We start from the raw sequence: 27801 nt of genomic DNA, 5'->3' as shown, positions 1-27801 counted from the left end.
CCACTCCTTTAAAGTGCAGGCATTGTATTTCCCATTTCCAGGACTCAAGTCCGACTATATGAAAATAACCGGTTTCCCTGAATCCCTTCACTAAATATTACCCTGCTCACACTCCAACAGATCGTCAGGTCCCAAGTATCATTCGTCTCCATTCACTCCTATCTAACACGCTCATGCACGCTTGCTGGAAGTCCAAGCCCCTCGCCCACAAAACCTCCTTTACCCCCTCTTTCCAACCCTTTCGAGGACGACCCCTACCCCTCTTTCCTTCCCCTATAGATTTATATGCTTTCCATGTCATTCTACTTTGATCCATTCTCTCTAAATGACCAAACCACCTCAACAACCCCTCTTCTGCCCTCTGACTAATGCTTTTATTAACTCCACACCTTCTCCTAATTTCCACACTCCGAATTTTCTGCATAATATTTACACCACACATTGCCCTTAGACAGGACATCTCCACTGCCTCCAACCGTCTCCTCGCTGCTGCATTTACCACCCAAGCTTCACATCCATATAAGAGTGTTGGTACTACTATACTTTCATACATTCCCTTCTTTGCCTCCATAGATAACGTTTTTTGACTCCACATATACCTCAACGCACCACTCACCTTTTTTCCCTCGTCAATTCTATGATTAACCTCATCCTTCATAAATCCATCCGCCGACACGTCAACTCCCAAGTATCTGAAAACATTCACTTCTTCCATACTCCTCCTCCCCAATTTGATATCCAATTTTTCTTTATCTAAATCATTTGATACCCTCATCACCTTACTCTTTTCTATGTTCACTTTCAACTTTCTACCTTTACACATATTCTCACACTCATCCACTAACCTTTGCAATTTTTCTTTAGAATCTCCCATAAGCACAGTATCATCAGCAAAAAATAACTGTGTCAATTCCCATTTTGAATTTGATTCCCCATAATTTAATCCCACCCCTCTCCCGAACACCCTAGCATTTACTTCTTTTACAACCCCATCTATAAATATATTAAACAACCATGGTGACATTACACATCCCTGTCTAAGACCTACTTTTACCAGGAAGTATTCTCCCTCTCTTCTACACACCCTAACCTGAGCCTCACTATCCTCATAAAAGCTCTTTACAGCATTTAGTAGCTTACCACCTATTCCATAAACTTGCAACATCTGCCACATTGCTCCTCTATCCACTCTATCATATGCCTTTTCTAAATCCATAAATGCAATAAAAACTTCCCTACCTTTATCTAAATACTGTTCACATATATGCTTCAATGTAAACACTTGATCTACACATCCCCTACCAACTCTGAAGCCTCCTTGCTCATCCGCAATTCTACATTCTGTCTTACCTCTAATTCTTTCAATTATAACCCTACCGTATACTTTTCCTGGTATACTCAGTAAACTTATTCCTCTATAATTTTTACAATCTCTTTTGTCCCCTTTCCCTTTATATAAAGGGACTATACATGCTCTCTGCCAATCCCTAGGTACCTTCCCCTCTTTCATACATTTATTAAACAAAAGTACCAACCACTCCAACACTATATCCCCCCCTGCTTTTAACATTTCTGTCATGATCCCATCAGTTCCAGCTGCTTTACCCCCTTTCATTCTACGTAATGCCTCACGTACCTCCACCACACTTACATTCTGCTCTTCTTCACTCCTAAAAGATGGTATACCTCCCTGGCCAGTGCATGAAATTACCGCTTCCCTTTCTTCCTCAACATTTAAAAGTTCCTCAAAATATTCTCGCCATCTACCTAATACCTCCCTCTCCCCATCTACTAACTCCCCTACTCTGTTTTTAATGGACAAATCCATACACAAATAACCCGCACATAAAATCCATACTTTCCCTAGGCTTTCTTAACTTGTTTAACTCACTCCAAAATTTTTTCTTATTTTCATTAAAATTTCTTGACAGTGCCTCTCCCACTCTTTCATCTGCTCTCCTTTTGCACTCTCTCACCACTCTCTTCACCTTTGTTTTACTCTCCATATACTCTGCTCTTCTTATAACACTTCTGCTTTGTAAAAACCTCTCGTAAGCTACCTTTTTCTCTTTTATCACACCCTTTACTTCATCATTCCACCAATCACTCCTCTTTCCTCCTGCCCCCACCCTCCTATAACCACAAACTTCTGCCCCACATTCTAATACTTCATTTTTAAAACTATTCCAACCCTCTTCAACCCCCCCACTACTCATCTTTGCACTAGCCCACCTTTCTGCCAATAGTCGCTTATATCTCGCCCGAACTTCCTCCTCCCTTAGTTTATACACTTTCACCTCCCTCTTACTTGTTGTTGCCACCTTCCTCTTTTCCCATCTACCTCTTACTCTAACTGTAGCTACAACTAAATAATGATCTGATATATCAGTTGCCCCTCTATAAACATGTACATCCTGGAGCCTACCCATCAACCGTTTATCCACCAATACATAATCTAACAAACTACTTTCATTACGTGCTACATCATACCTTGTATATTTATTTATCCTCTTTTTCATAAAATATGTATTACTTATTACCAAATTTCTTTCTACACATAGCTCAATTAAAAGCTCCCCATTTACATTTACCCCTGGCACCCCGAATTTACCTACTACTCCCTCCATAACATTTTTACCCACTTTAGCATTGAAATCCCCAACCACCATTACTCTCACACTTGATTCAAAACTCCCCACACATTCACTCAACATTTCCCAGAATCTCTCTCTCTCCTCTACACTTCTCTCTTCTCCAGGTGCATACACGCTTACTATAACCCACTTTTCACATCCAATCTTTATTTTACTCCACATAATCCTTGAATTTATGCATTTGTAGTCCCTGTTTTCCTGCCATAGTTTATCCTTCAACATTATTGCTACTCCTTCTTTAGCTCTAACTCTATTTGAAACCCCTGACCTAGTCCCATTTATTCCTCTCCACTGAAACTCTCCCACCCCCTTCAGCTTTGTTTCACTTAAAGCCAGGACATCCAGCTTCTTCTCATTCATAACATCCACAATCATCTCTTTCTTATCATCTGCACAACATCCACGCACATTCAGACTTCCCACTTTGACAATTTTCTTCTTCTTATTCTTTTTAGTAATCTTTACAGGAAAAGGGGTTACTAGCCCATTGTTCCCGGCATTTTAGTTGACTTTTACAACACACATGGCTTACGGAGGAAAGATTCTTATTCCACTTCCCCATGGATATAAAAGGAAAAGTAATAAGACCAAGAACTATTAAGATAAAATCAAAGAAAACTCAGATGAGTGTGTATAAATAAACATGTACATGTATGTGTAGTGTGACCTAAGTGTAAGCAGAAGTAGCAAGACTTACCTGTAATCTTGCATATTTATGAGACAGACAAAAGACACCAGCAATCCTACCATCATGTAAAACAATTACAGGCTTTCGCTTTACACTCATTTGGCAGGACGGTAGTACCTCCCTGGGTGGTTGCTGTCTACCAACCTACTACCTATTGTATGACATTTTCATGTATTTTATGATTGTTCATGGTTCAACAAGTTAAGTAAGCAGCATTGTATTATATTTCCCTACAATATATTGAGGCACCAAACATTCCCGATTTTTCAACATTCGCAAGGCTATTGATCCCCAACCCTTGCGAATGTTGAGGGAGACCTGTATATTGTATCTTGTGGCCTTAGTAAACATTCATTGGTGTATATTGTTTAGTTGGAGATAACAAATCATAAATAGATAACTATAGTTCTCAGGATTTTAGTATCACTTCAGAAATATCTTGTATTATTACTAGCTTATTTCAGACTATTTTCCTCTCCACAGCATTTATCACTGAACAATGAAGATATGCAGCTTTTGCGAGTTATGCGCACTGGTGGAGTGGTGGCTGGTGCATGGCCTAAAGAGCAGAGTCTAACAGTAGAGCAAGATCAACTGGTCTCCAGTGAGACAAGAGCAACTCTTCTGTCCTTACTCTTAGCTCACACCAGCACCATACAACAAGCAGAGGCTCTGGTAGAGCTGCTCAAACTTTGGCCACCATTTAATGAAGAGGTACAAAATAAATGGCTGATTGTCTTACAGTATTATAAAATATTACACAATTGTAGTTGAAATCATACTAATACTGACGTACTTGACGTAGTTTTATAAAGCTAGAGCAAGGTAACTTTTATGAAGGGATTCAAAGAAATGGTTTAGCCAGATTCGAGTCCTGGAGGTGGGAAGGGCAGCGCCTCCACTGAAGGAGTGGGGGGTAAAGTTCCAGGCAGAAAGTAATCTGAGTATGATGTCAGTACACTTCTGGAAAGATGGCAGTAGAATGAATTATGTTAAATGTGTTTTTTTCTTTGGGTCATCCTACCTTGGCAAGAGATGGCTGTTGAATTAAAAAAAAGTGATAATTTTTTTTTTAAAGGTAATAGATATTGGGATGGCATTCAGAGGCAGTTTGTGCCAGAAGTATATGGTAGATTAACTGAGATATTGGAATATTCTGCATGGTCTATAGATACTGTTTTAGGTAATTAAATTTGGTATCTTTTTTTTATTTCAGGTATATATGGATATATTGACCAATCCATGGCTAGCAGTGCTTAACAAGATATTAGATATAACTGAAAAAAATCCATCATCTAGTTTAGATATTATATGGGAAGCATCTCAAGATGCATTTGGTCTAAACCAGGTGAGTGTCTATGAGCATGAACATTTCAACAAAAATAAATGGATGCATTATATAGAGGTACAGTAAAGTCAAAATTAATATATCAAAACCCTGTGTATTGGGATAAGACATTGGAGAACAACTCTGCATAAACTACTTTGACTTCTGTTGAACAACACACCCTAGCAGCTCCACTTTTTTTTTATGCTTTTGCCATTACATTTTTTTTTATTTTATTATTTAAGACTGATTTATCATAGATTCATTATTGGTCTTATTATAGTTGCAGTTTTAATAGTTTACAAGAGATAAGGTTATCACTTCATCTGGCAATATACAACCAATTTTTATACTTGTTTTCTGCTTCTTGAAGCCTTAAATTATTGTACTGTGTTGTATACATCTAATATTTAAAAACTAATTCCATTGATCCTCATTTACAAAATAATAATTGATTTTTTCTCAAGTTCTGTGGTACTTTTTTTTTCTGATGTTGCATTATGATTTGGTTAAGCCATTATTAGAAACATTTTCATATTATGCTCATGGGGAAGCTCTAAACCTGTAAGGGTCATATAGCATATCAGGTAATCATATTTGATCCAAGAAAGTGTAGGGTGACTCCAATTCCCTGGATCAAGATCACTTCATCAGCATCAGTGCACTGTCTCCCACTTTTTAGAGACTTATTTCATAACCTTTATACAAAGGTTATTTCATAACCTTTGTATAAAGGCAAAGGGGACAAAAGAGAGTGCAAAAATTATAGGGGGATGGGGAGAGGGAGGTATTAGGTAGATGGCGAGAATATTTTGAGGAACTTTTAAATGTTAAGGAAGAAAGGGAGGCGGTAATTTCATGCACTGGCCAGGGAGGTATACCATCTTTTAGAAGTGAAGAAGAGCAGACTGTAAGTGTGGTGGAGGTACGTGAGGCATTACGTAGAATGAAAGGGGGTAAAGCAGCTGGAACTGATGGGATCATGACAGAAATGTTAAAAGCAGGGGGGGGATATAGTGTTGGAGTGGTTGGTACTTTTGTTTAACAAATGTATGAAAGAGGGGAAGGTACCTAGGGATTGGCGGAGAGCATGTATAGTCCCTTTATATAAAGGGAAAGGGGACAAAAGAGATTGTAAAAATTATAGAGGAATAAGTTTACTGAGTATACCAGGAAAAGTATACGGTAGGGTTATAATTGAAAGAATTAGAGGTAAGACAGAATGTAGAATTGCGGACGAACAAGGAGGTTTCAGAGTGGGTAGGGGATGTGTAGATCAAGTGTTTACATTGAAGCATATATGTGAACAGTATTTAGATAAAGGTAGGGAAGTTTTTATTGCATTTATGGATTTAGAAAAGGCATATGATAGAGTGGATAGAGGAGCAATGTGGCAGATGTTGCAAGTTTATGGAATAGGTGGTAAGTTACTAAATGCTGTAAAGAGCTTTTATGAGGATAGTGAGGCCCAGGTTAGGGTGTGTAGAAGAGAGGGAGAATACTTCCCGGTAAAAGTAGGTCTTAGACAGGGATGTGTAATGTCACCATGGTTGTTTAATATATTTATAGATGGGGTTGTAAAAGAAGTAAATGCTAGGGTGTTCGGGAGAGGGGTGGGATTAAATTATGGGGAATCAAATTCAAAATGGGAATTGACACAGTTACTTTTTGCTGATGATACTGTGCTTATGGGAGATTCTAAAGAAAAATTGCAAAGGTTAGTGGATGAGTTTGAGAATGTGTGTAAAGGTAGAAAGTTGAAAGTGAACATAGGATAAGTCTGTTGAGTATACCTGGTAAAGTGTATGGTCGAGTTATTATTGAAAGAATTAAGAGTAAGACGGAGAATAGGATAGCAGATGAACAAGGAGGCTTTAGGAAAGGTAGGGGGTGTGTGGACCAGGTGTTTACAGTGAAACATATAAGTGAACACTATTTAGATAAGGCTAAAGAGGTCTTTGTGGCATTTATGGATTTGGAAAAGGCATATGACAGGGTGGATAGGGGGGCAGTGTGGCAGGTGTATGGTGTAGGAGGTAGGTTACTGAAAGCAGTGAAGAGTTTTTATGAGGATAGTGAGGCTCAAGTTAAAGTATGTAGGAAAGAGGGAAATTATTTCCCAGTAAAAGTAGGCCTTAGACAAGGATGTGTGATGTCACCATGGTTGTTTAATATATTTATAGATGGGGTTGTAAGAGAAGTAAATGCGAGGGTCTTGGCAAGAGGCGTGGAGTTAAAAGATAAAGAATCACACATAAAGTGGGAGTTGTCACAGTTGCTCTTTGCTGATGACAGTGTGCTCTTGGGAGATTCTGAAGAGAAGTTTCCGAGATTGGTGGATGAATTTGGTAGGGTGTGCAAAAGAAGAAAATTAAAAGTGAATACAGGAAAGAGTAAGGTTATGAGGATAACAAAAAGATTAGGTGATGAAAGATTGGATATCAGATTGGAGGGAGAGAGTATGGAGGAGGTGAATGTATTCAGATATTTGGGAGTAGATGTGTCAGCAGATGGGTCTATGAAAAATGAGGTGAATCATAGAATTGATGGGGGGGAAAGGGTGAGTGGTGCACTTAGGAGTATGTGGAGACAAAGAACTTTGTCCTTGGAGGCAAAGAGGGGAATGTATGAGAGTATAGTTTTACCAACGCTCTTATATGGGTGTGAAGCATGGGTGATGAATGTTGCAGCGAGGAGAAGGCTGGAGGCAGTGGAGATGTCATGTCTGAGGGCAATGTGTGGTGTGAATATAATGCAGAGAATTCGTAGTTTGGAAGTTGGGAGGAGGTGCGGGATTACCAAAACTGTTGTCCAGAGGGCTGAGGAAGGGTTGTTGAGGTGGTTCAGACCTGTAGAGAGAATGGAGCGAAACAGAGTGAGTCAGTCTGTAGTGGAAGGAAGGTGGGGTAGGGGTCGGCCTAGGAAAGGTTGGAGGGAGGGGGTAAAGGAGGTTTTGTGTACGAGGGGCTTGGACTTCCAGCAGGCATGCGTGAGCGTGTTTGATAGGAGTGAATGGAGACGAATGGTTTTTAATACTTGACGTGCTGTTGGAGTGTGAGCAAAGTAACATTTATGAAGGGGTTCAGAGAAACCGGCAGGCCGGACTTGAGTCCTGGAGATGGGAAGTACAGTGTCTGCACTCTGAAGGAGGGGTGTTAATGTTGCAGTTTAAAAACTGTAGTGTAAAGCACCCTTCTGGCAAGACAGTGATGGAGTGAATGATGGTGAAAGTTTTTCTTTTTCGGGCCACCCTGCCTTGGTGGGAATCGGCCAGTGTGATAATAAATAAATAAAAAAAATAAGTAGCATCCTCCTTTGCTTTTATATATATCTATTTCAGTTGCCCAATGGATGTCTGTGTGTGTTGGTTAAGAAACTTCAAAATCTGGGACGAGTGGCTATCAAATGCAGCTCTAAAGTTGCCCTGCTTTCAGATGATGCCACAGTCTATGGTGCTGTGATAGACAACATGGAATCCATCAAAGAGGTAAAATGATTGTTTTTCTAACCAAATTCTGAGATTATTTCCAACTTCCTATCTACCAGCCTTAACCCTAACCACATGAGGTGGAATACTTTTTAAATCTGACAGGATATTAATTATATTTCTTCCAGTCTGTACACTAAGGTATGAATTCAATTATTCTGTACCTCTTTGTTTTACCTCGCTCCTTTACTTTTACCCAGAAAAGCCTTTAATAATTCCTTTCAAACCAAAGTACGTACTGCAATTCCATAATGTACTTTTTGACTACTATACATTGTTTTTAGTAAGGTATCCACTAATATATATACATCCATCCATTTTTATCAGTTATATTTTTGATAATCTTCCTTATTTGCACATTCAAAATTTTGCTCCAGTGCAAGTTTTTTTTTTTTCAACAAGTCGGTCATCTCCCACCGAGGCAGGGTGACCCAAAAAAGAAAGAAAATCCCCAAAAAGAAAATACTTTCATCATCATTCAACACTTTCACCACACTCACACATTATCACTGTTTTTGCAGAGGTGCTCAGAATACAACAGTTTAGAAGCATATACGTATAAAGATACACAACATATCCCTCCAAACTGCCAATATCCCAAACCCCTCCTTCAAAGTGCAGGCATTGTACTTCCCATTTCCAGGACTCAAGTCCGACTATATGAAAATAACCAGTTTCCCTGAATCCCTTCAGTAAATATTACCCTGCTCACACTCCAACAGATCGTCAGGTCCCAAGTATCATTCGTCTCCATTCACTCCTTCCCTCAAGGAAGGTTCCTCGATGTTGGTGAGGGGCTCTTGATTTAGGGAATTGGAACTGTGCTCCAGTTCCCCGAATTAAGCCTGAATGCCTTCCACATCCCCCCCCCAGGCGCTGTATAATCCTCCGGGTTTAGCGCTTCCCCCTTGATTATAATAATAATCCATTCACTCCTATCTAACACGCTCACTCACGCTTGCTGGAAGTCCAAGCCCCTCGCCCACAAAACCTCCTTTACCCCCTCTCTCCAACCCTTTTGAGGATGACCCCTAACCCGCCTTCCTTCCCCTATAGATTTATATGCTTTCCATGTCATTCTACTTTGATCCATTCCCTCTAAATGACCAAACCACCTCAACAACCCCTCTTCTGCCCTCTGACTAATACTTCTATTAACTCCACACCTTTTCCTAATTTCCACACTCCGAATTTTCTGCATAATATTTACACCACACATTGCCCTTAGACAGGACATCTCCACTGCCTCCAACCATCTCCTCGCTGCTGCACTTACCACCCAAGCTTCACATCCATATAAGAGTGTTGGTACTACTATACTTTCATACATTCCCTTCTTTGCCTCCATAGATAACGTTTTTTGACTCCACATATACCTCAACGCACCACTCACCTTTTTTCCCTCATCAATTCTAAGATTAGCCTCATCCTCCATAAATCCATCTGCCGACATGTCAACTCCCAAGTATCTGAAAACATTCACTTCTTCCATACTCCTCCTCCCCAATTTTTCTTTATTGATACCCTCATCACCTTACTCTTTTCTATGTTCACTTTCAACTTTCTACACATTCCCAAGCTGATCCACTAACCTTTGCAATTTTTCTTTAGAATCTCCCATAAGCACAGTATCATCAGCAAAAAGTAACTGTGTCAATTCCCATTTTGAATTTGATTCCCCATAATTTAATCCCACCTCTCTCCTGAACACCCTAGCATTTACTTCTTTTACAACCCCATCTATAAATATATTAAACAACCATGGTGACATTACACATCTCTGTCTAAGACCTACTTTTACCGGGAAGTAGTCTCCCTCTCTTCTACACACCCTAACCTGAGCCTCACTATCCTCATAAAAACTCTTTACAGCATTTAATAACTTACCACCTATTCCATATACTTGCAACATCTGCCACATTGCTCCTCTATCCACTCTATCATATGCCTTTTCTAAATCCATAAATGCAATAAAAACTTCCCTACCTTTATCTAAATACTGTTCATATATATACTTCAATGTAAATACTTGATCTACACATCCCCTACCCACTCTGAAACCTCCTTGCTCATCCGCAATCCTACATTCTGCCTTACCTCTAATTCTTTCAATTATAACCCTACCGTACACTTTTCCTGGTATACTCAGTAAACTTATTCCTCTATAATTTTTACAATCTCTTTTGTCCCCTTTCTCTTTATATAAAGGGACTATACATGCCCTCCGCCAATCCCTGGGTACCTTCCCCTCTTTCATACATTTATTAAACAAAAGTACCAACCACTCCAACACTATATCCCCCCCTGCTTTTAACATTTCTCCCATGATCCCATCAGTTCCAGCTGCTTTACCCCCTTTCATTCTATGTAATGCCTCACGTACCTCCCCCACATTTACATTCTGCTCTTCTTCACTCCTAAAAGATGGTATACCTCCCTGGCCAGTGCATGAAATTACCGCCTCCCTTTCTTCCTCAACATTTGAAAGTTCCTCAATATATTCTCACCATCTACCTAATACCTCCCTCCCCCCATCTACTAACTCCCCTACTCTGTTTTAAACTGACAACTCCATACTTTCCCTAGGCTTTCTTAACTTGTTTAACTCACTCCAAAAATTTTTCTTATTTTCATTAAAATTTCTTGACAGTGCCTCTCCCACTCTATCATCTGCTCTCCTTTTGCACTCTCTCACCACTCTCTTCACCTTTCTTTTACTCTCCATATACTCTGCTCTTCTTATAACACTTCTGCTTTGTAAAAAACCTCTCATAAGCTAACTTTTTCTCTTTTATCACACCCTTTTCTTCATCATTCCACCAATCACTCCTCTTTCCTCCTGCCCCCACCCTCCTATAACCACAAACTTCTGCCCCACATTCTAATACTGCATTTTTAAAACTATTCCAACCCTCTTCACCCCCCCCCCCCCACTACTCATCTTTGCACTAGCCCACCTTTCTGCCAATAGTCGCTTATATCTCACCCGAACTTCCTCCTCCCTTAGTTTATACACTTTCACCTCCCTCTTACTTGTTGTTGCCACCTTCCTCTTACTCTAACTGTAGCTACAACTAAATAATGATCCGATATATCAGTTGCCCCTCTATAAACATGTACATCCTGGAGCCTACCCATCAACCTCTTATCCACCAATACATAATCTAACAAACTACTTTCATTACGTGCTGCATCATACCTTGTATATTTATTTATCCTCTTTTTCATAAAATATGTATTACTTATTACCAAATCTCTTTCTACACATAGCTCAATTAAAGGCTCCCCATTTACATTTACCCCTGGCACCCCAAATTTACCTACTACTCCCTCCGTAATATTTTTACCCACTTTAGCATTGAAATCTCCAACCACCATTACTCTCACAATTGATTCAAAACTCCCCATGGATTTAGTCAACATTTCCCAAAATCTCTCTCTCTCCTCTACACTTCTCTCTTCTCCAGGTGCATACACGCTTACTATAACCCACTTTTCACATCCAATCTTTATTTTACTCCACATAATCCTTGAATTAATACATTTATAGTCCCTCTTTTCCTTCCATAGCTTATCCTTCAACATTATTGCTACTCCTTCTTTAGCTCTAACTCTATTTGAAACCCCTGACCTAATCCCATTTATTCCTCTCCATTGAAACTCTCCCACCCCCTTTAGCTTTGTTTCACATAAAGCCAGGACATCCAGCTTCTTCTCATTCATAACATCCACAATCATCTGTTTCGCACAATATCCACTCACATTCAGACTTCCCACTTTGACAATTTTCTTCTTATTCTTTTTAGTAATCTTTACAGGAAAAGGGGTTACTAGCCCATTGTTCCCGGCATTTTAGTTGACTTTTACAACATGCATGGCTTACGGAGGAAAGATTCTTATTCCACTTCCCCATGGATATAAAAGGAAAAGTAATAAGACCAAGAACTATTAAGATAAAATCAAAGAAAACTCAGATTAGTGTGTATAAATAAACGTGTACATGTATGTGTAGTGTGGCCTAAGTGTAGTGCAAGTTATATGAATATAATCTTATGCAAGACACAAATTACAGTGGACCCCCGCATAACGATCACCTCCGAATGCGACCAATTATGTAAGTGCATGTTTGGGGGTCTGAAATGGACTAATCTACTTCACAATATTCCTTATGGGAACAAATTCGGTCAGTACTGGCACCTGAACATACTTCTGGAGTGAAAAAATATCGTTAACCGGGGGTCCACTGTATATGTGAAATAACTATTCATATAGATTTATAAGTAGTAGGTTGGTAGACGGCAACCGCCCAGGGAGGTACTACCGTCCTGCCAAGTGAGTGTAAAACGAAAGCCTGTAATTGTTTTACATGATGGCAGGATTGCTGGTGTCCATTTTTCTGTCTCATGAACATGCAAGGTTTCAGGTATGTCTTGCTACTTCTACTTAGGTCACACTACACATACAAGCATATAGTATATATACACTCCTCTGAGTTTTTCTTATATTTTCTTCCTAGTTCTTGTTTATTTCCTCCATGGGGAAGTGGAACAGAATTCTTCCTCCGTAAGCCATGTGTGTTGTATGAGGCGACTAAAATGCCATGAGCAGGGGGCTAGTAAGCCCTTCTTCTGTATAAATTACTGAGTGTAAAAGGAGAAACTTTCGTTTTTCCTTTTGGGCCACCCCGCCTCGGTGGGATACGGCCGGTGTGTTAAAAGAAGAAAGAATCTTACGCAAGACTCAAATTATATGTAAAATAACTATTCATATGGATTTATAAGTAGTAGGTTGGTAGACAGCAACTGCTCAGGGATGTACTACCATCTTGCCAAGTGAGTGTAAAATGGAAGCCTGTAATTATTTTACATGATGGTGTCTTTTTTCTGTCTCATAAACATGCAAGATGTCAGGTACGTCTTGCTACTTCAACTTACACTTAGGTCACACTACACTTCTTCTTTCAACGCACCAGCCGTATCCCACTGAGGTGGGGTGGCCCAAAAGAAAAACCTAAAGTTTCTCCTTTTAAATTTAGTAATACAGTGGACCCCCGCATAGCGAACTTAATCCGTGCAAGAGGGCTGGTCGTTATGCGAAATGTTCGCTATGCGAATTAATTTTCCCCATAAGAAATAATGGAAATAAAATTAATCCGTGCAAGACACCCAAAAGTATGAAAAAAAAATTTTTTTACCACAAAAAAATGTTAATTTTAGTACACACAAACTGAAAAAGGCATGCACAATTACATGACACTTACTTTTATTGAAGATCTGGTGATGATTGATGGGATGGGAGGAGGGGAGAGAGAGTGTTAGTGTTTAGAAGGGGAATCCCCTTCCATTAGGATTTGAGGTAGCAAGTCCTTTTCTGGGGTTACTTCCCTTCTTCTTTTAATGCCACTAGGACCAGCTTCAGAGTCACTGGACTTCTTTCGCACAACATATCTGTCCATAGTGGCCTGTACCTCTCGTTCCTTTATGATTTGTCTAAAGTGGTTCACAACAGTGTCATTGTAACAGTCACCAGCACGGCTTGCAATAGCTGTGTGAGGGTGATTTTCATCAAAAAAGGTTTGCACTTCAAGCCATTTTGCACACATTTCCTTAATCTTTGAAGTAGGCAATTCCTTCAATTTCTCTCTCCCCTCCTTTGAACCAGTTTCCCCAGGTCTGGCCTCTTGCTCTTGAAGTTGATCTATCAGCTCATCAGTGGTTAGTTCTTCATTGTCCTCCTCCACCAACTCTTCCACATCCTCCCCACTAACCTCCAACCCCAAGGACTTCCCCAATTCCACAATTGATTCCTCAACTGGTATACTACTCCTCTCAGGGTTAGCCTCAAACCCTTCAAAATCCCTTTTGTCTACACATTCTGGCCACAGTTTCTTCCAAGCAGAGTTCAAGGTTCTCTTAGTCACTCCCTCCCAAGCCTTACCTATAAGGTTTACACAATTGAGGATATTAAAGTGATCCTTCCAAAACTCTTTTAGAGTCAATCGAGTGTCTGTGGTCACTTCAAAGCACTTTTGAAACAGCTTTTGTGTACAGTTTCTTGAAGTTGGAAATGACCTGCTGGTCCATGGGCTGCAGGAGAGGAGTGGTATTAGGAGGCAAAAACTTCACCTTAATGAAGCTCATGTCCCCATAAAGTCGCTCTGCCACGTCTGTAGGATGACCAGGGGCATTGTCTAACACCAGGAGGCACTTAAGGTCTAATTTCTTTTCAGTTAGGTAATCTTTCACATTGGGGGCAAATGCATGGTGTAACCAGTTATAGAAAAATTCCCTAGTGACCCATGCCTTACTGTTTGCCCTCCACAGCACACACAAATTATCCTTGAGGACATTCTTTTGCCTGAACGCTCTGGGAGTTTCAGAGTGATACACTAATAAAGGCTTAACTTTGCAATCACCACTAGCATTGGCACACATCAACAAAGTAAGCCTGTCTTTCATAGGCTTATGTCCTGGGAGTGCCTTTTCCTCCTGAGTAATGTAGGTCCTGCTTGGCATTTTCTTCCAGAACAGGCCTGTTTCATCACAATTAAACACTTGTTCAGGTTCCAGTCCTTCAGTTTCTATGTACTCCTTGAATTCATGCACATATTTTTCAGCCGCTTTGTGGTCCGAACTGGCAGCCTCACCATGCCGTATCACACTATGGATGCCACTACGCTTCTTAAATCTCTCAAACCAACCTTTGCTGGCCTTAAATTCACTCACATCATCACTAGTTGCAGGCATTTTTTTAATTAAATCGTCATGCAACTTCCTAGCCTTTTCACATATGATCGCTTGAGAGACGCTATCTCCTGCTAGCTGTTTTTCATTTATCCACACCAATAAGAGTCTCTCAACATCTTCCATCACTTGCGATCTTTGTTTCGAAAACACAGTTAAACCTTTGGCAACAACAGCTTCCTTGATTGCCGTTTTCTTGCCCACAATAGAAGCGATGGTTGATTTTGGTTTCTTGTACAACCTGACCAGGTCGGTGATACGTACTCCACTTTCATACTTATCAATGATCTCTTTCTTCATTTCAATGGGTATTCTTACCCTTTGAGGTGTAGGGTTGGCACTAGAAGCTTTCTTGGGGCCCATGGTCACTTATTTTCCACAAACAGCACCGAAAACACTGTAATAATACGAAATATTCCGAGTGTATGCTTGAATGTTACCGCGGAGGCTGGCTGGTAAACAATGGGACGGGCGGTACATGTGAGGCTGGCTGAGGGCGCACATTGGACGCGTCTCGGACGAAGGTCGCTGAGCGGGTTTTTGTCCACTATGCGGGGCAAAATTTTAGCGAACAAAGCGTTCGCTATGCGGATTGTTCGCTATGCAAGGCGTTCGCTATGCGGGGGTCCACTGTATATACAGAAGGGGTTACTAGCCCCTTGTTCCTGGCATTTTAGGACACACATGGCTTACAGAGGAAGAATTCTGTTCCACTTCCCCATGGAGATAAGAGGAAATAAACAAGAACAAGAATTAGAAAAAAACCCAGAGGGGTGTGTATACATATGCTTGTACAGGTATGTGTAGTGTGACCTAAGTGTAAGCAGAAGTAGCAAGACGTACCTGTAATCTTGCATATTTATGAGACAGACAAAAGACACCAGCAATCCAACCATCATGTAAAACAATTACAGTCTTTCGTTTTACACTCACTTGGCAGGACGGTAGTACCTCCCTGGGCGGTTGCTGTCTACCAACCTACAATGTATATATTTTTTTTATTTTTATTATCACACCGGCCGATTCCCACCAAGGCAGGGTGGCCCGAAAAAGAAAAACTTTCACCATCATTCACTCCATCACTGTCTTGCCAGAAGGGTGCTTTACACTACAGTTTTTAAACTGCAACATTAACACCCCTCCTTCAGAGTGCAGGCACTGTACTTCCCATCTCCAGGACTCAAGTCCGGCCTGCCGGTTTCCCTGAATCCCTTCATAAATGTTACTTTGCTCACACTCCAACAGCACGTCAAGTATTAAAAACCATTTGTCTCCATTCACTCCTATCAAACACGCTCACGCATGCCTGCTGGAAGTCCAAGCCCCTCGCACACAAAACCTCCTTTACCCCCTCCCTCCAACCCTTCCTAGGCCGACCCCTACCCCGCCTTCCTTCCACTACAGACTGATACACTCTTGAAGTCATTCTGTTTCGCTCCATTCTCTCTACATGTCCGAACCACCTCAACAACCCTTCCTCAGCCCTCTGGACAACAGTTTTGGTAATCCCGCACCTCCTCCTAACTTCCAAACTACGAATTCTCTGCATTATATTCACACCACACATTGCCCTCAGACATGACATCTCCACTGCCTCCAGCCTTCTCCTCGCTGCAACATTCATCACCCACGCTTCACACCCATATAAGAGCGTTGGTAAAACTATACTCTCATACATTCCCCTCTTTGCCTCCAAGGACAAAGTTCTTTGTCTCCACAGACTCCTAAGTGCACCACTCACTCTTTTTCCCTCATCAATTCTATGATTCACCTCATCTTTCATAGACCCATCCGCTGACACGTCCACTCCCAAATATCTGAATACGTTCACCTCCTCCATACTCTCTCCCTCCAATCTGATATTCAATCTTTCATCACCTAATCTTTTTGTTATCCTCATAACCTTACTCTTTCCTGTATTCACCTTTAATTTTCTTCTTTTGCACACCCTACCAAATTCATCCACCAATCTCTGCAACTTCTCTTCAGAATCTCCCAAGAGCACAGTGTCATCAGCAAAGAGCAGCTGTGACAACTCCCACTTTGTGTGTGATTCTTTATCTTTTAACTCCACGCCTCTTGCCAAGACCCTCGCATTTACTTCTCTTACAACCCCATCTATAAATATATTAAACAACCACGGTGACATCACACATCCTTGTCTAAGGCCTACTTTTACTGGGAAAAAATTTCCCTCTTTCCTACATACTCTAACTTGAGCCTCACTATCCTCGTAAAAACTCTTCACTGCTTTCAGTAACCTACCTCCTACACCATACACTTGCAACATCTGCCACATTGCCCCCCTATCCACCCTGTCATACGCCTTTTCCAAATCCATAAATGCCACAAAGACCTCTTTAGCCTTATCTAAATACTGTTCACTTATATGTTTCACTGTAAACACCTGGTCCACACACCCCCTACCTTTCCTAAAGCCTCCTTGTTCATCTGCTATCCTATTCTCCGTCTTACTCTTAATTCTTTCAATTATAACTCTACCATACACTTTACCAGGTACACTCAACAGACTTATCCCCCTATAATTTTTGCACTCTCTTTTATCCCCTTTGCCTTTATACAAAGGAACTATGCATGCTCTCTGCCAATCCCTAGGTACCTTACCCTCTTCCATACATTTATTAAATAATTGCACCAACCACTCCAAAACTATATCCCCACCTGCTTTTAACATTTCTATCTTTATCCCATCAATCCCGGCTGCCTTACCCCCTTTCATTTTACCTACTGCCTCACGAACTTCCCCCACACTCACAACTGGCTCTTCCTCACTCCTACAAGATGTTATTCCTCCTTGCCCTATACACGAAATCACAGCTTCCCTATCTTCATCAACATTTAACAATTCCTCAAAATATTCCTTCCATCTTCCCAATACCTCTAACTCTCCATTTAATAACTCTCCTCTCCTATTTTTAACTGACAAATCCATTTGTTCTCTAGGCTTTCTTAACTTGTTAATCTCACTCCAAAACTTTTTCTTATTTTCAACAAAATTTGTTGATAACATCTCACCCACTCTCTCATTTGCTCTCTTTTTACATTGCTTCACCACTCTCTTAACTTCTCTCTTTTTCTCCATATACTCTTCCCTCCTTGCATCACTTCTACTTTGTAAAAACTTCTCATATGCTAACTTTTTCTCCCTTACTACTCTCTTTACATCATCATTCCACCAATCGCTCCTCTTCCCTCCTGCACCCACTTTCCTGTAACCACAAACTTCTGCTGAACACTCTAACACTACATTTTTAAACCTACCCCATACCTCTTCGACCCCATTGCCTATGCTCTCATTAGCCCATCTATCCTCCAATAGCTGTTTATATCTTACCCTAACTGCCTCCTCTTTTAGTTTATAAACCTTCACCTCTCTCTTCCCTGATGCTTCTATTCTCCTTGTATCCCATCTACCTTTTACTCTCAGTGTAGCTACAACTAGAAAGTGATCTGATATATCTGTGGCCCCTCTATAAACATGTACATCCTGAAGTCTACTCAACAGTCTTTTATCTACCAATACATAATCCAACAAACTACTGTCATTTCGCCCTACATCATATCGTGTATACTTATTTATCCTCTTTTTCTTAAAATATGTATTACCTATAACTAAACCCCTTTCTATACAAAGTTCAATCAAAGGGCTCCCATTATCATTTACACCTGGCACCCCAAACTTACCTACCACACCCTCTCTAAAAGTTTCTCCTACTTTAGCATTCAAGTCCCCTACCACAATTACTCTCTCACTTGGTTCAAAGGCTCCTATACATTCACTTAACATCTCCCAAAATCTCTCTCTCTCCTCTGCATTCCTCTCTTCTCCAGGTGCATACACACTTATTATGACCCACTTCTCGCATCCAACCTTTACTTTAATCCACATAATTCTTGAATTTACACATTCATATTCTCTTTTCTCCTTCCATAACTGATCATTTAACATTACTGCTACCCCTTCCTTTGCTCTAACTCTCTCAGATACTCCAGATTTAATCCCATTTATTTCCCCCCACTGAAACTCTCCTACCCCCTTCAGCTTTGTTTCGCTTAGGGCCAGGACATCCAACTTCTTTTCATTCATAACATCAGCAATCATCTGTTTCTTGTCATCCGCACTACATCCACGCACATTTAAGCAACCCAGTTTTATAAAGTTTTTCTTCTTCTCTTTTTTAGTAATTGTATACAGGAGAAGGGGTTACTAGCCCATTGCTCCCGGCATTTTAGTCGCCTCATACGACACGCATGGCTTACGGAGGAAAGATTCTTTTCCACTTCCCCATGGACAATAGAAGAAATAAAAAAGAACAAGAGCTATTTAGAAAAAGGAGAAAAACCTAGATGTATGTATATATATATATGCATGTGCGTGTCTGTGAAGTGTGACCAAAGTGTAAGTAGGAGTAGCAAGATATCCCTGTTATCTTAGCGTGTTTATGAGACAGAAAAAGAAACCAGCAATCCTACCATCATGCAAAACAGTTACAGGTTTTTGTTTCACAGTCATCTGGCAGGACGGTAGTACTTCCCTGGGTGGTTGCTGTCTACCAACCTACTACCATGTATATATATATGTATGTATATATATATATACCATGTATATATATATACACATATCTCTCACACTACACACGCATAGATATACACACACCCCTCTGGGTTTTCGTACTGGTTCTTGTTCATTTCCTCTTATCTCCATGGGGAAGTGGAACAGAATTCTTCCTCCGTAAGCCATACGTGTTGTAAGAGGCAACTAAAATGCCAGGAGCTAGTAACCCTTTCTGTATACATTACCAAATTTATAAAGAGACAATTTCATTTTTATTTTTGGGCCACCATGCTTCAGTGGGATACGGCTAGTGTGTTGAAAGACAGCAATCAGCAAGCCACAGTACAGTGCTTGCATCCTGAAGAAGGGGTAGGGATGTTAGTTACAAATGTCATTTAAACTGTAATGTCCATGGACTTCTGACAAGGCAGTTATTGGATGAATGCATTTCCTTGTCTTGGGTCACTCTACCTTTGTGAGAGATAGCCAATGTGTTATAAAAAGCATTTATTTGTAGCTTATTAACTTCATGAGGGGTCATTAAGGCCACACACTACCTTTTCACAAACAAACAAGGATACATTATTTACTAAAATAAACTGTACATACACTGAGAGATAAAACTCTTGTTGTATATGCATCACCACATCAGTTTACCTTACCTCTGACAGCCAGAATGATATATTTCAGGTGAAGAAATCTGACTACGATGGAGATTTAATTTGCTCAGTGATCTCACACGAGTTGGTGCCCATGTGTCTACCCACGCCACTATATGGACCACTTGTTGCTCACTTAGTAAGTTATACACATTACTGTTGTCTCTTTTCTATGGATTCTTCCTTAATGCAAATGCAGCCAACTTGGTGGTACAGTACTGTATAATACATTGCTAGCTAACCAACAGTAGTATGGTGCTCCATTGATAGTACATGAAGGACAGTAAAAAATTAGGAATAGAAGAAAAAAAAAACATTGCAACCAGTGGAATGGTAGTTCAGTCCTGCATAATCTCATACTCATTGTTAGTCACAAGAGTGTGAAATCTCATTTTTTTGTTTTGAGAGATGTAGGGACATTGTTACCTGGCACTCAAGTTGGTATTGAAATACAATGGACCCCCAGTTAACGATATTTTTTCATTCCAGAAGTATGTTCAGGTGCCAGTACTTACCGAATTTGTTCCTATAAGGAATATTGTGAAGTAGATCAGTCCATTTCAGACCCCCCAAACATACACGTACATAATTGGTCGCATTGGGAGGTGATCGTTAAGCGGGGGTCCACTGTACTTGCAAAAAATGCTAATATGAATGTTAACCTTAGTTATATGTATTCCTGTTTCCTCTACTTCATAACTGTAAATCTTTCTAGTGTACACCATATAACCCTTTTGGGTTTATAGCTTCTCAAGGACTATAATAATCCAGTGTGTGCAGCAATTTTAATACATCTTCATAGGAAAGATTTCTGATACAGGGGACTGATTTATCTTTCCAAGTCCAGGATATAAACCGACATCACAGAAGAAATAGACATGCGTATTCCCTGGCCTAAGCAACCGTAGATTTTAAACAAGTATACAGTGGCTGACACCACCACTTAAAACTTATGAGATCATGGAAAAGATATCCTGGCACCCAAAGTATGAGAGTAGCTCGCTTGATGTAGTAGAATTGTTCCAGGACCATAGCAACTATACTAAGCTCTATTTAATTCCTCATGCTTTGTGAAACCCACTGATTATAGATAGTGAAGGTATATTTCACATACAGGATGACAAATAGAAATGCAGTACTGCATAATAGCAAATTCATGTAAAGCCAGGCATTATTATAATCATGAGTGCTAAACCCACAAGGAATAAAGTCAGGCAAATGTGCACTCTGGCATTGTTTATGTTCTCAACCTAAAAATTAATATTGTATTTGTTGTTATTTAAGTGTTTAAATAAGAAAAAATACACAGTAAAACTTAAATTTAAAAGATTTCAAAAAAGACCCAATTCTGCCATGTAAATGAGCTGTAGTTGGCTATTTCCAAAAACTGTCTAGTATTGTAACAAAAGAATCTGATTTTTCTACCAAACGTGGTAAATAAAATTACTGTTAGCTTCATTTTGAATTCTCATTGCAGTATTTGGATTTAGTGAAATCAGCATTAATTGACACTACTTCCCCCCCCCCCCTTTCCATATTGTTCAGTTATATCATGGTTTTACTGTATGTACAATAGATGTATTTAATTATATATACATTTACAATATAATTTTTTTTTTTTTTACCAGATGGAGACTGGGGACAAGGCAATGTTGAAGTCTGCAGTTGAACAATTACAGAATGCTGGTCATTATCAAGAGGCAGCCAGCTTAGCATTTACCCAGACATCAGTCCCAAAAACATTAAGGTCTATGACGTCTGTTCTACAGACGTATAAAAAATGGCTTTAAATTTATATTTAGAAGGCAGTTACTATCACGTAATATACTTCGGAAAAGAAAATTATATATGTAGGAGTGAGAGGTCAGGTGCAATGGTTGGTATTGATAGACATGTAGTTGTGGAAGTCTAAGTGAATACTTCTTTGGTTTTGCACATTTGTGTTGAAAAATATAAGAGTTGATTTGAGGATTTTCTTTTAAATTTGTCTTCTTCACTTATAAGTAGTTTGGCTAGACTATTTTATTAAAAATATATCGTGGGATACACCAGAGTACAGAGGTAGTTGAATGTTGCAGGGGGGTGGTGTGAACGTCATGAAGAGAATAAATGAGAAATTAGACAGTATGGTGATACAAAAAGTATAATTCAAGAAGGAAAAGGGTTTATACACTTAATAGAATGACGTTATATGGAAATTGGTGGGGTGGCAAGAGGTTAGATGTTATTGGTACTAGTAGGGTGTGTGGATGATGGTGCCACTTGTAATATTAGCCTTGGAAGTAGATTAAAGGTTTCTTTATTTCAAATTCATATGGAATCAAAGATTATCTCAGCTTGTCCTTATTAGTAATAATCCACAAGATGAATTTTCTGTGTTTAACATATGCATTATTCAAATTTTGGGTTCTACATATATATTTGTGCTCAAGGACTTGGGTATGTAGAATACATGATTTAGGCTTGTCACACAAGATCTTGTATATACCTTCCTTAGTTTTTTTTTTCAACAAGTCGGCCGTCTCCCACTGAGGCAGGGTGACCCAAAAAAGAAAATACTTTCATCATTCAACACATTCACACATTATCATTGTTTTTGCAGAGGTGCTCAGAATAAAACAGTTTAGAAGCATACACAACATATCCCTCCAAACTGCCAATATCCCAAACCCCTCCTTTAAAGTGCAGGCATTGTACTTCCCATTTCCAGGACTCAAGTCCGACTATATGAAAATAACCGGTTTCCCTGAATCCCTTCACTAAATATTACCCTGCTCACACTCCAACAGATCGTCAGGTCCCGAGTACCATTCGTCTCCATTCACTCCTATCTAACACGCTCATGCACGCTTGCTGGAAGTCCAAGCCCCTTGCCCACAAAACCTCCTTTACCCCCTCTCCAACCCTTTCGAGGACGACCCCTATCCCGCCTTCCTTCCCCTATAGATTTATATGCTTTCCAGGTCATTCTACTTTGATCCATTCTCTCGAAATGACCAAACCACCTCAACAACCCCTCTGACTAATACTTTTATTAACTCCACACCTTTTCCTAATTTCCACACTCTGAATTTTCTGCATAATATTTACACCACACATTGCCCTTAAACAGGACATCTCCACTGCCTCCTCGCTGCTGCATTTACCACCCAAGCTTCACGCCCATATAAGTGTTGGTACTACTATACTTTCATACATTCCCTTCATAGATAACTTTTTTTGACATATACCTCAATGCACCACTCACCTTTTTTCCCTCATCAATTCTTAATATGATCATTATTTTTATTTATTCAACTATTTTAAGGCCTGGGTTATGTTGTTTTCCATGAGAGGGCTGATTTAATATTAATTTCCTCTGCAGAACTGATATGCAAGGTATTTAATTTTAGTTTAATAAAAATATTAATATTAGTATTGTATTTATTATCAAGACACTCTGGGCTACAGATTCGAATTGCCCTGAGGAAGAATACATCAAGTTATACCACTTTTCATGAATTTGTTGTGGCATGAAAAGTGAACAAGATTTCTTTATTATATTATTGACCAAATAATTTAACATTGAATAAAAATATACTATTTTCTTCTGTTTCACATGCATTCTGAATAGAGGGTTCAATCTAATTAAATTGGCTGCTGAAGATTACTAGGTTGAACCATCTGTTTGTGATAAGAATTAAGTCAAGGTACTGTGGATGGGATATCTACTAAGCCCTGTTGCAAGTGACTCCATATATAGGTTAATGATTATAATCATGGGGGAGCACTAAACCCATAGGATTATACAGCACATGTATTCAACCTTCAATCCCCCCACCTGGAGCACAGATCCAATTCCCTAGATCAAGGAACCTCCCTTGAGGGGTATAGGTTAATTAGTATGGCACTGATGGGGTATTGTGTTGTTTTTTGTCTGTAGATAGTATTGCTGGAATTATATCTTAATTTTAACTATTTGCACAAGATCAATGAAATTTGGGCAAGGCATATGTATACATGTATTTTATCCACCTTATGGAATCTTGAATGAAATTCAACTACTTTACCATAAACATCCCCTACAGACACAAAGCTGGTATGGCAATGGAATCTTCCCAGTAGAGCCTTACTTGCTAACCTGTACATGGATTCATTTGAAATAACATGTCTTAGTATCCCACCTACCATAGCTTGATTCCGATACATTGACGACTTTTTTTCATCACACCTAACTGACTCGACCTAGGACTTGAGATAATTGTATAAAAGATTGAATCCTATGTTCAGTTTACCCTTGAAACTGAATAAAATTATTTACTTCTGAGATGTTCAAATATAGAAAGCAGCACTCAAATTCCATTTATATAGGAACCTATCAATGAAGATCATATCCCCATCATGATAAATGTGCAAAAAGTGGTTAACTCTACAAAAAAAAAAAAAAATTTTTAACCTACACTTTCTTATCAGTGAATGCATTATTATTACTAGCCCTTCTTTACAAAACTAAACTACCTCATCTACTTCAATTCCATCTGTAAACAGCTTGACACATTCACAGCAAATAGTCCTACCTATAGGGAGCATATCAAATTGCAGAGGAAGGGGGTTCTTGAACCTATGGTAAGCAACATAACCTAAGCCTTGCAAATGAACATTGCCAAAGTAGGTTTTGTCAAAAACCATTCATGTACTCACAATCTCCACAATACTGAGGGGCTCTTGATTTAGGGAATTGGATCTGTGCTCCAGTTCCCTGAATTAACCCTGAATGCCTTCCACATTCCCCCCCCCCCCCCAGGCGCTGTATAATCCTCCGGGTTTAGCGCTTCCCCCTTGATTATATTATTATAATCAAAAAGAAGCGCTAAGCCACAAGGACTATACAGCCTTGATTATAATAATAACCCACAATACTGAAGCAGGTGCATACCAGATCTAGTGTAACAAACTCTACATAGGTAAAATATTATGTACTCTACATACCTAAGAATCCACAAGTACAAATACTCAGGGAAAGCCCACAACTTGAAAATATGTTTTATGCACAGAAAATACTCTTCTCATGAATTGGGCATGTGCTGAAATTATTAGTAATGAAGACAAAACCAGGGGGTGGTCACATTTGTACAGATGGACACCACAGAACAAAATTGGAGAGCCTTCACTTCTGCCAATTCTCTTGCATAGTAATACAACTTGTGTAGCTTTCCACATGCCCTGCTACTAAATATAATAATAATGTTACACTGCTTGATTTGATAAAAGTATAAATAAATATCTACAATCTTTCTTTACCATATTTATTGACATGGTTTGATTACACACAAATGGTAGTGACAACAAGTTTGTATGTTACATGTGCAACAGGTTTTTTCAAGTCAACATAATATACCTGAGAAAAGAAAATTGTATAGGCAAGAGCAAGAGGTCAGGTGCAGTGGTGGTAGTTCAGCTTGGTTGGTCTTGATGGACTGTTCAACAACTGCATGGCTAGGGTTTGGCCAACTGAATACTTCCTTGGTTTTGCATATCTGTGTTGAAAACTGTAAGAGCTGATTTCTGAGCATTTTCTTTTAAATCTGTCACCTTGACTTACAACTAGTTTGGCTACAGACCATTTTATTAAATGGTGGTGACTGTTTGTGCTGAACACAAGAATTATTCAAGTTGTCAGTCCTGGAGGTGTATTTATGTAAATCTGGCAGTTTCTACCACATATACATCACAACTTCCCTATGTGATTTCACATTTACCAGTACACTGTTTGTTCTTGTATTTTGCAGGCTCTCATATCATGAATGTGATGGCAAACTTAGTTGGCTTGAACTATTATTTTTTAGATTTTCTACATTAGTGGTACGGATGAATATGTACGTTTCTTTCAACAAATCGGTCATTTCTTTTGATTTTTTAACATACTAGGAATTTCTGTAGCTTGTGTGTTATGGAGGATAATACAGTTCCATGAATGTTTAATATTATTACATTTGTCTTCTGGGAATTCAGGACTGCAAACTCTGTAGGCACACAAAAAAAATGCAATTAAGACACCCTCTTAGTTTTAACTTTTCACATTGTGAAATTATGTATAAGGTCATTCTTTCCAATTGGCTTCCTGTAAACTTGGACCAGGAAATTGTACATGTATGAAGACATCAAAAAAATGGGATATTATTGTCTCATTTTCTTAAGTGAACTGGACTGATGGTTCAGTACTGGTTATTTTAAAACTGTAGCAAATTAAGTTGAACATGAGCTTTGATCATTATGTAACTGATATTTCTTATACAAGTTGTGTCACTGGGAATAATATTCAAGTGTTGTTTCCATATGTTCCAGGAAGCCATTGTCCAGCACAGCACATAACTAAGTCAAATTTTTCTTGCAAATGCTTCCAAGTGTAAAGCAATTGAAGTAATACAAAATTCATCTGAATGAAAACTTGTTGCTCTAAGGGTAATTCTAAGTACTCACTGATTTTCCTGTATATCAACAGAATGTTCTTTTGGTACTCTGGATAATAAAAATAAAAGACATCAAAGCTGACTGGTTTTATGAGGAATGATAGTAGAGTACCAGAATATTTAAGATGTGACCCACTAATAGTACCTAGAAGTTTTGTTAGGTCTTTATCAAGTGTGTGGTAGTAATGAGATGTTGGGTTCATGTCTTGAGTGATTATATATGCTGGTAGGTTCAGGTTGGTTTGGATCAGATAAGTTAGTTTTCTTGTTTCACTCATTTAAGAAAGTTTTTGAGACAAGTCAACATTCCTTGATATACTATGTACCACAACCAACATTATTTATGCAGTACTATTATTCAATGTATCCTTACCTCACTTATGGTACATGTGCATGGAGATACATAACATCTCATCACCTAAAATCAATAACTCAAAAATTTGCCATCCACAAATACTGTGCATATTACCTAAACAGGACACCCAATAAAAATAATAAAGTGAGCTAAAGCAATTCCTGGACAGCTGCAGCAGATCACACAGACAACGCTAGAAATATATACCTTTATGCAAATCAAAGGACACGAAATTTGTAACATACCTGAAGGACCAGAAAACTATCTCAATACTTTCAAAAACATCTCTTGAATATGATGCAACACTTCATGCAATAAACAAGCTATTACTGTGATAACTATCTTAAACCACTAATTTACTCAACTGCAACCTCCCAACATTAATATCAACCACCTAATTATGTACAGAAAATATTCATGTTGGATTATCTAAATGTGTGTACTTGTGTTACGTAGTTTGTAACTTTCAATCTACCTACAATGCTTTGCATAACATTGTAATCAGAGCAAACTGATAACCCATTTATCATATAATCCATGTTTTCCAGAATTAACAGTATAATTATCATTATTTTATGTCTTTTCATTATCAGATACCTACACTTTCATTACTTCTGTATAGCAAGTCCTCACTTAACGTGGTCGATAGGTTCTTGGAAACTGCGACTAAGTGAAACAATGTAAAGCTAAACCACACCTTGCTGTCCACTGTCAAACCTCTTTAAAACTTCTACTTTTGTTTCTAGTGTCACTTTTTCTCTGTTATTGTGGCCAGACATCAGGGATACACAGTGCACCTTTAGCACTCATTGCAAGCAAAGCAAAAATTGTAGAGTTCAAATACCTAGAGTGGGTTTCGGGGG

The 27801-nt window shown here is 39.1% G+C and overlaps 1 protein-coding gene across 2 annotated transcripts in view; it reads left to right on the top strand.

Annotated features, from left to right (window-relative positions):
* LOC128701438 (NBAS subunit of NRZ tethering complex) overlaps positions 1–22166 on the top strand; it is a 214185-nt gene extending 192019 nt beyond the window's left edge. For both annotated transcript variants that reach the window (XM_070100315.1, XM_070100314.1), the window contains 5 exons: positions 3826–4056; positions 4559–4690; positions 8010–8156; positions 20166–20273; positions 21763–22166. In XM_070100315.1, the coding sequence (XP_069956416.1) occupies positions 3826–4056; positions 4559–4690; positions 8010–8156; positions 20166–20273; positions 21763–21924 (780 nt within the window). In that variant the 3' untranslated portion in view covers positions 21925–22166. The remainder of the gene's footprint in view (positions 1–3825; positions 4057–4558; positions 4691–8009; positions 8157–20165; positions 20274–21762) is intronic.
* Positions 22167–27801: the final 5635 nt, after the last annotated feature.

The sequence above is a fragment of the Cherax quadricarinatus genome, chromosome 72, assembly GCF_038502225.1.
Source record: "Cherax quadricarinatus isolate ZL_2023a chromosome 72, ASM3850222v1, whole genome shotgun sequence".
Classification (NCBI taxonomy): Eukaryota; Metazoa; Arthropoda; class Malacostraca; order Decapoda; family Parastacidae; genus Cherax; species Cherax quadricarinatus.
This window is presented reverse-complemented; position numbering and strand designations above follow the sequence as displayed.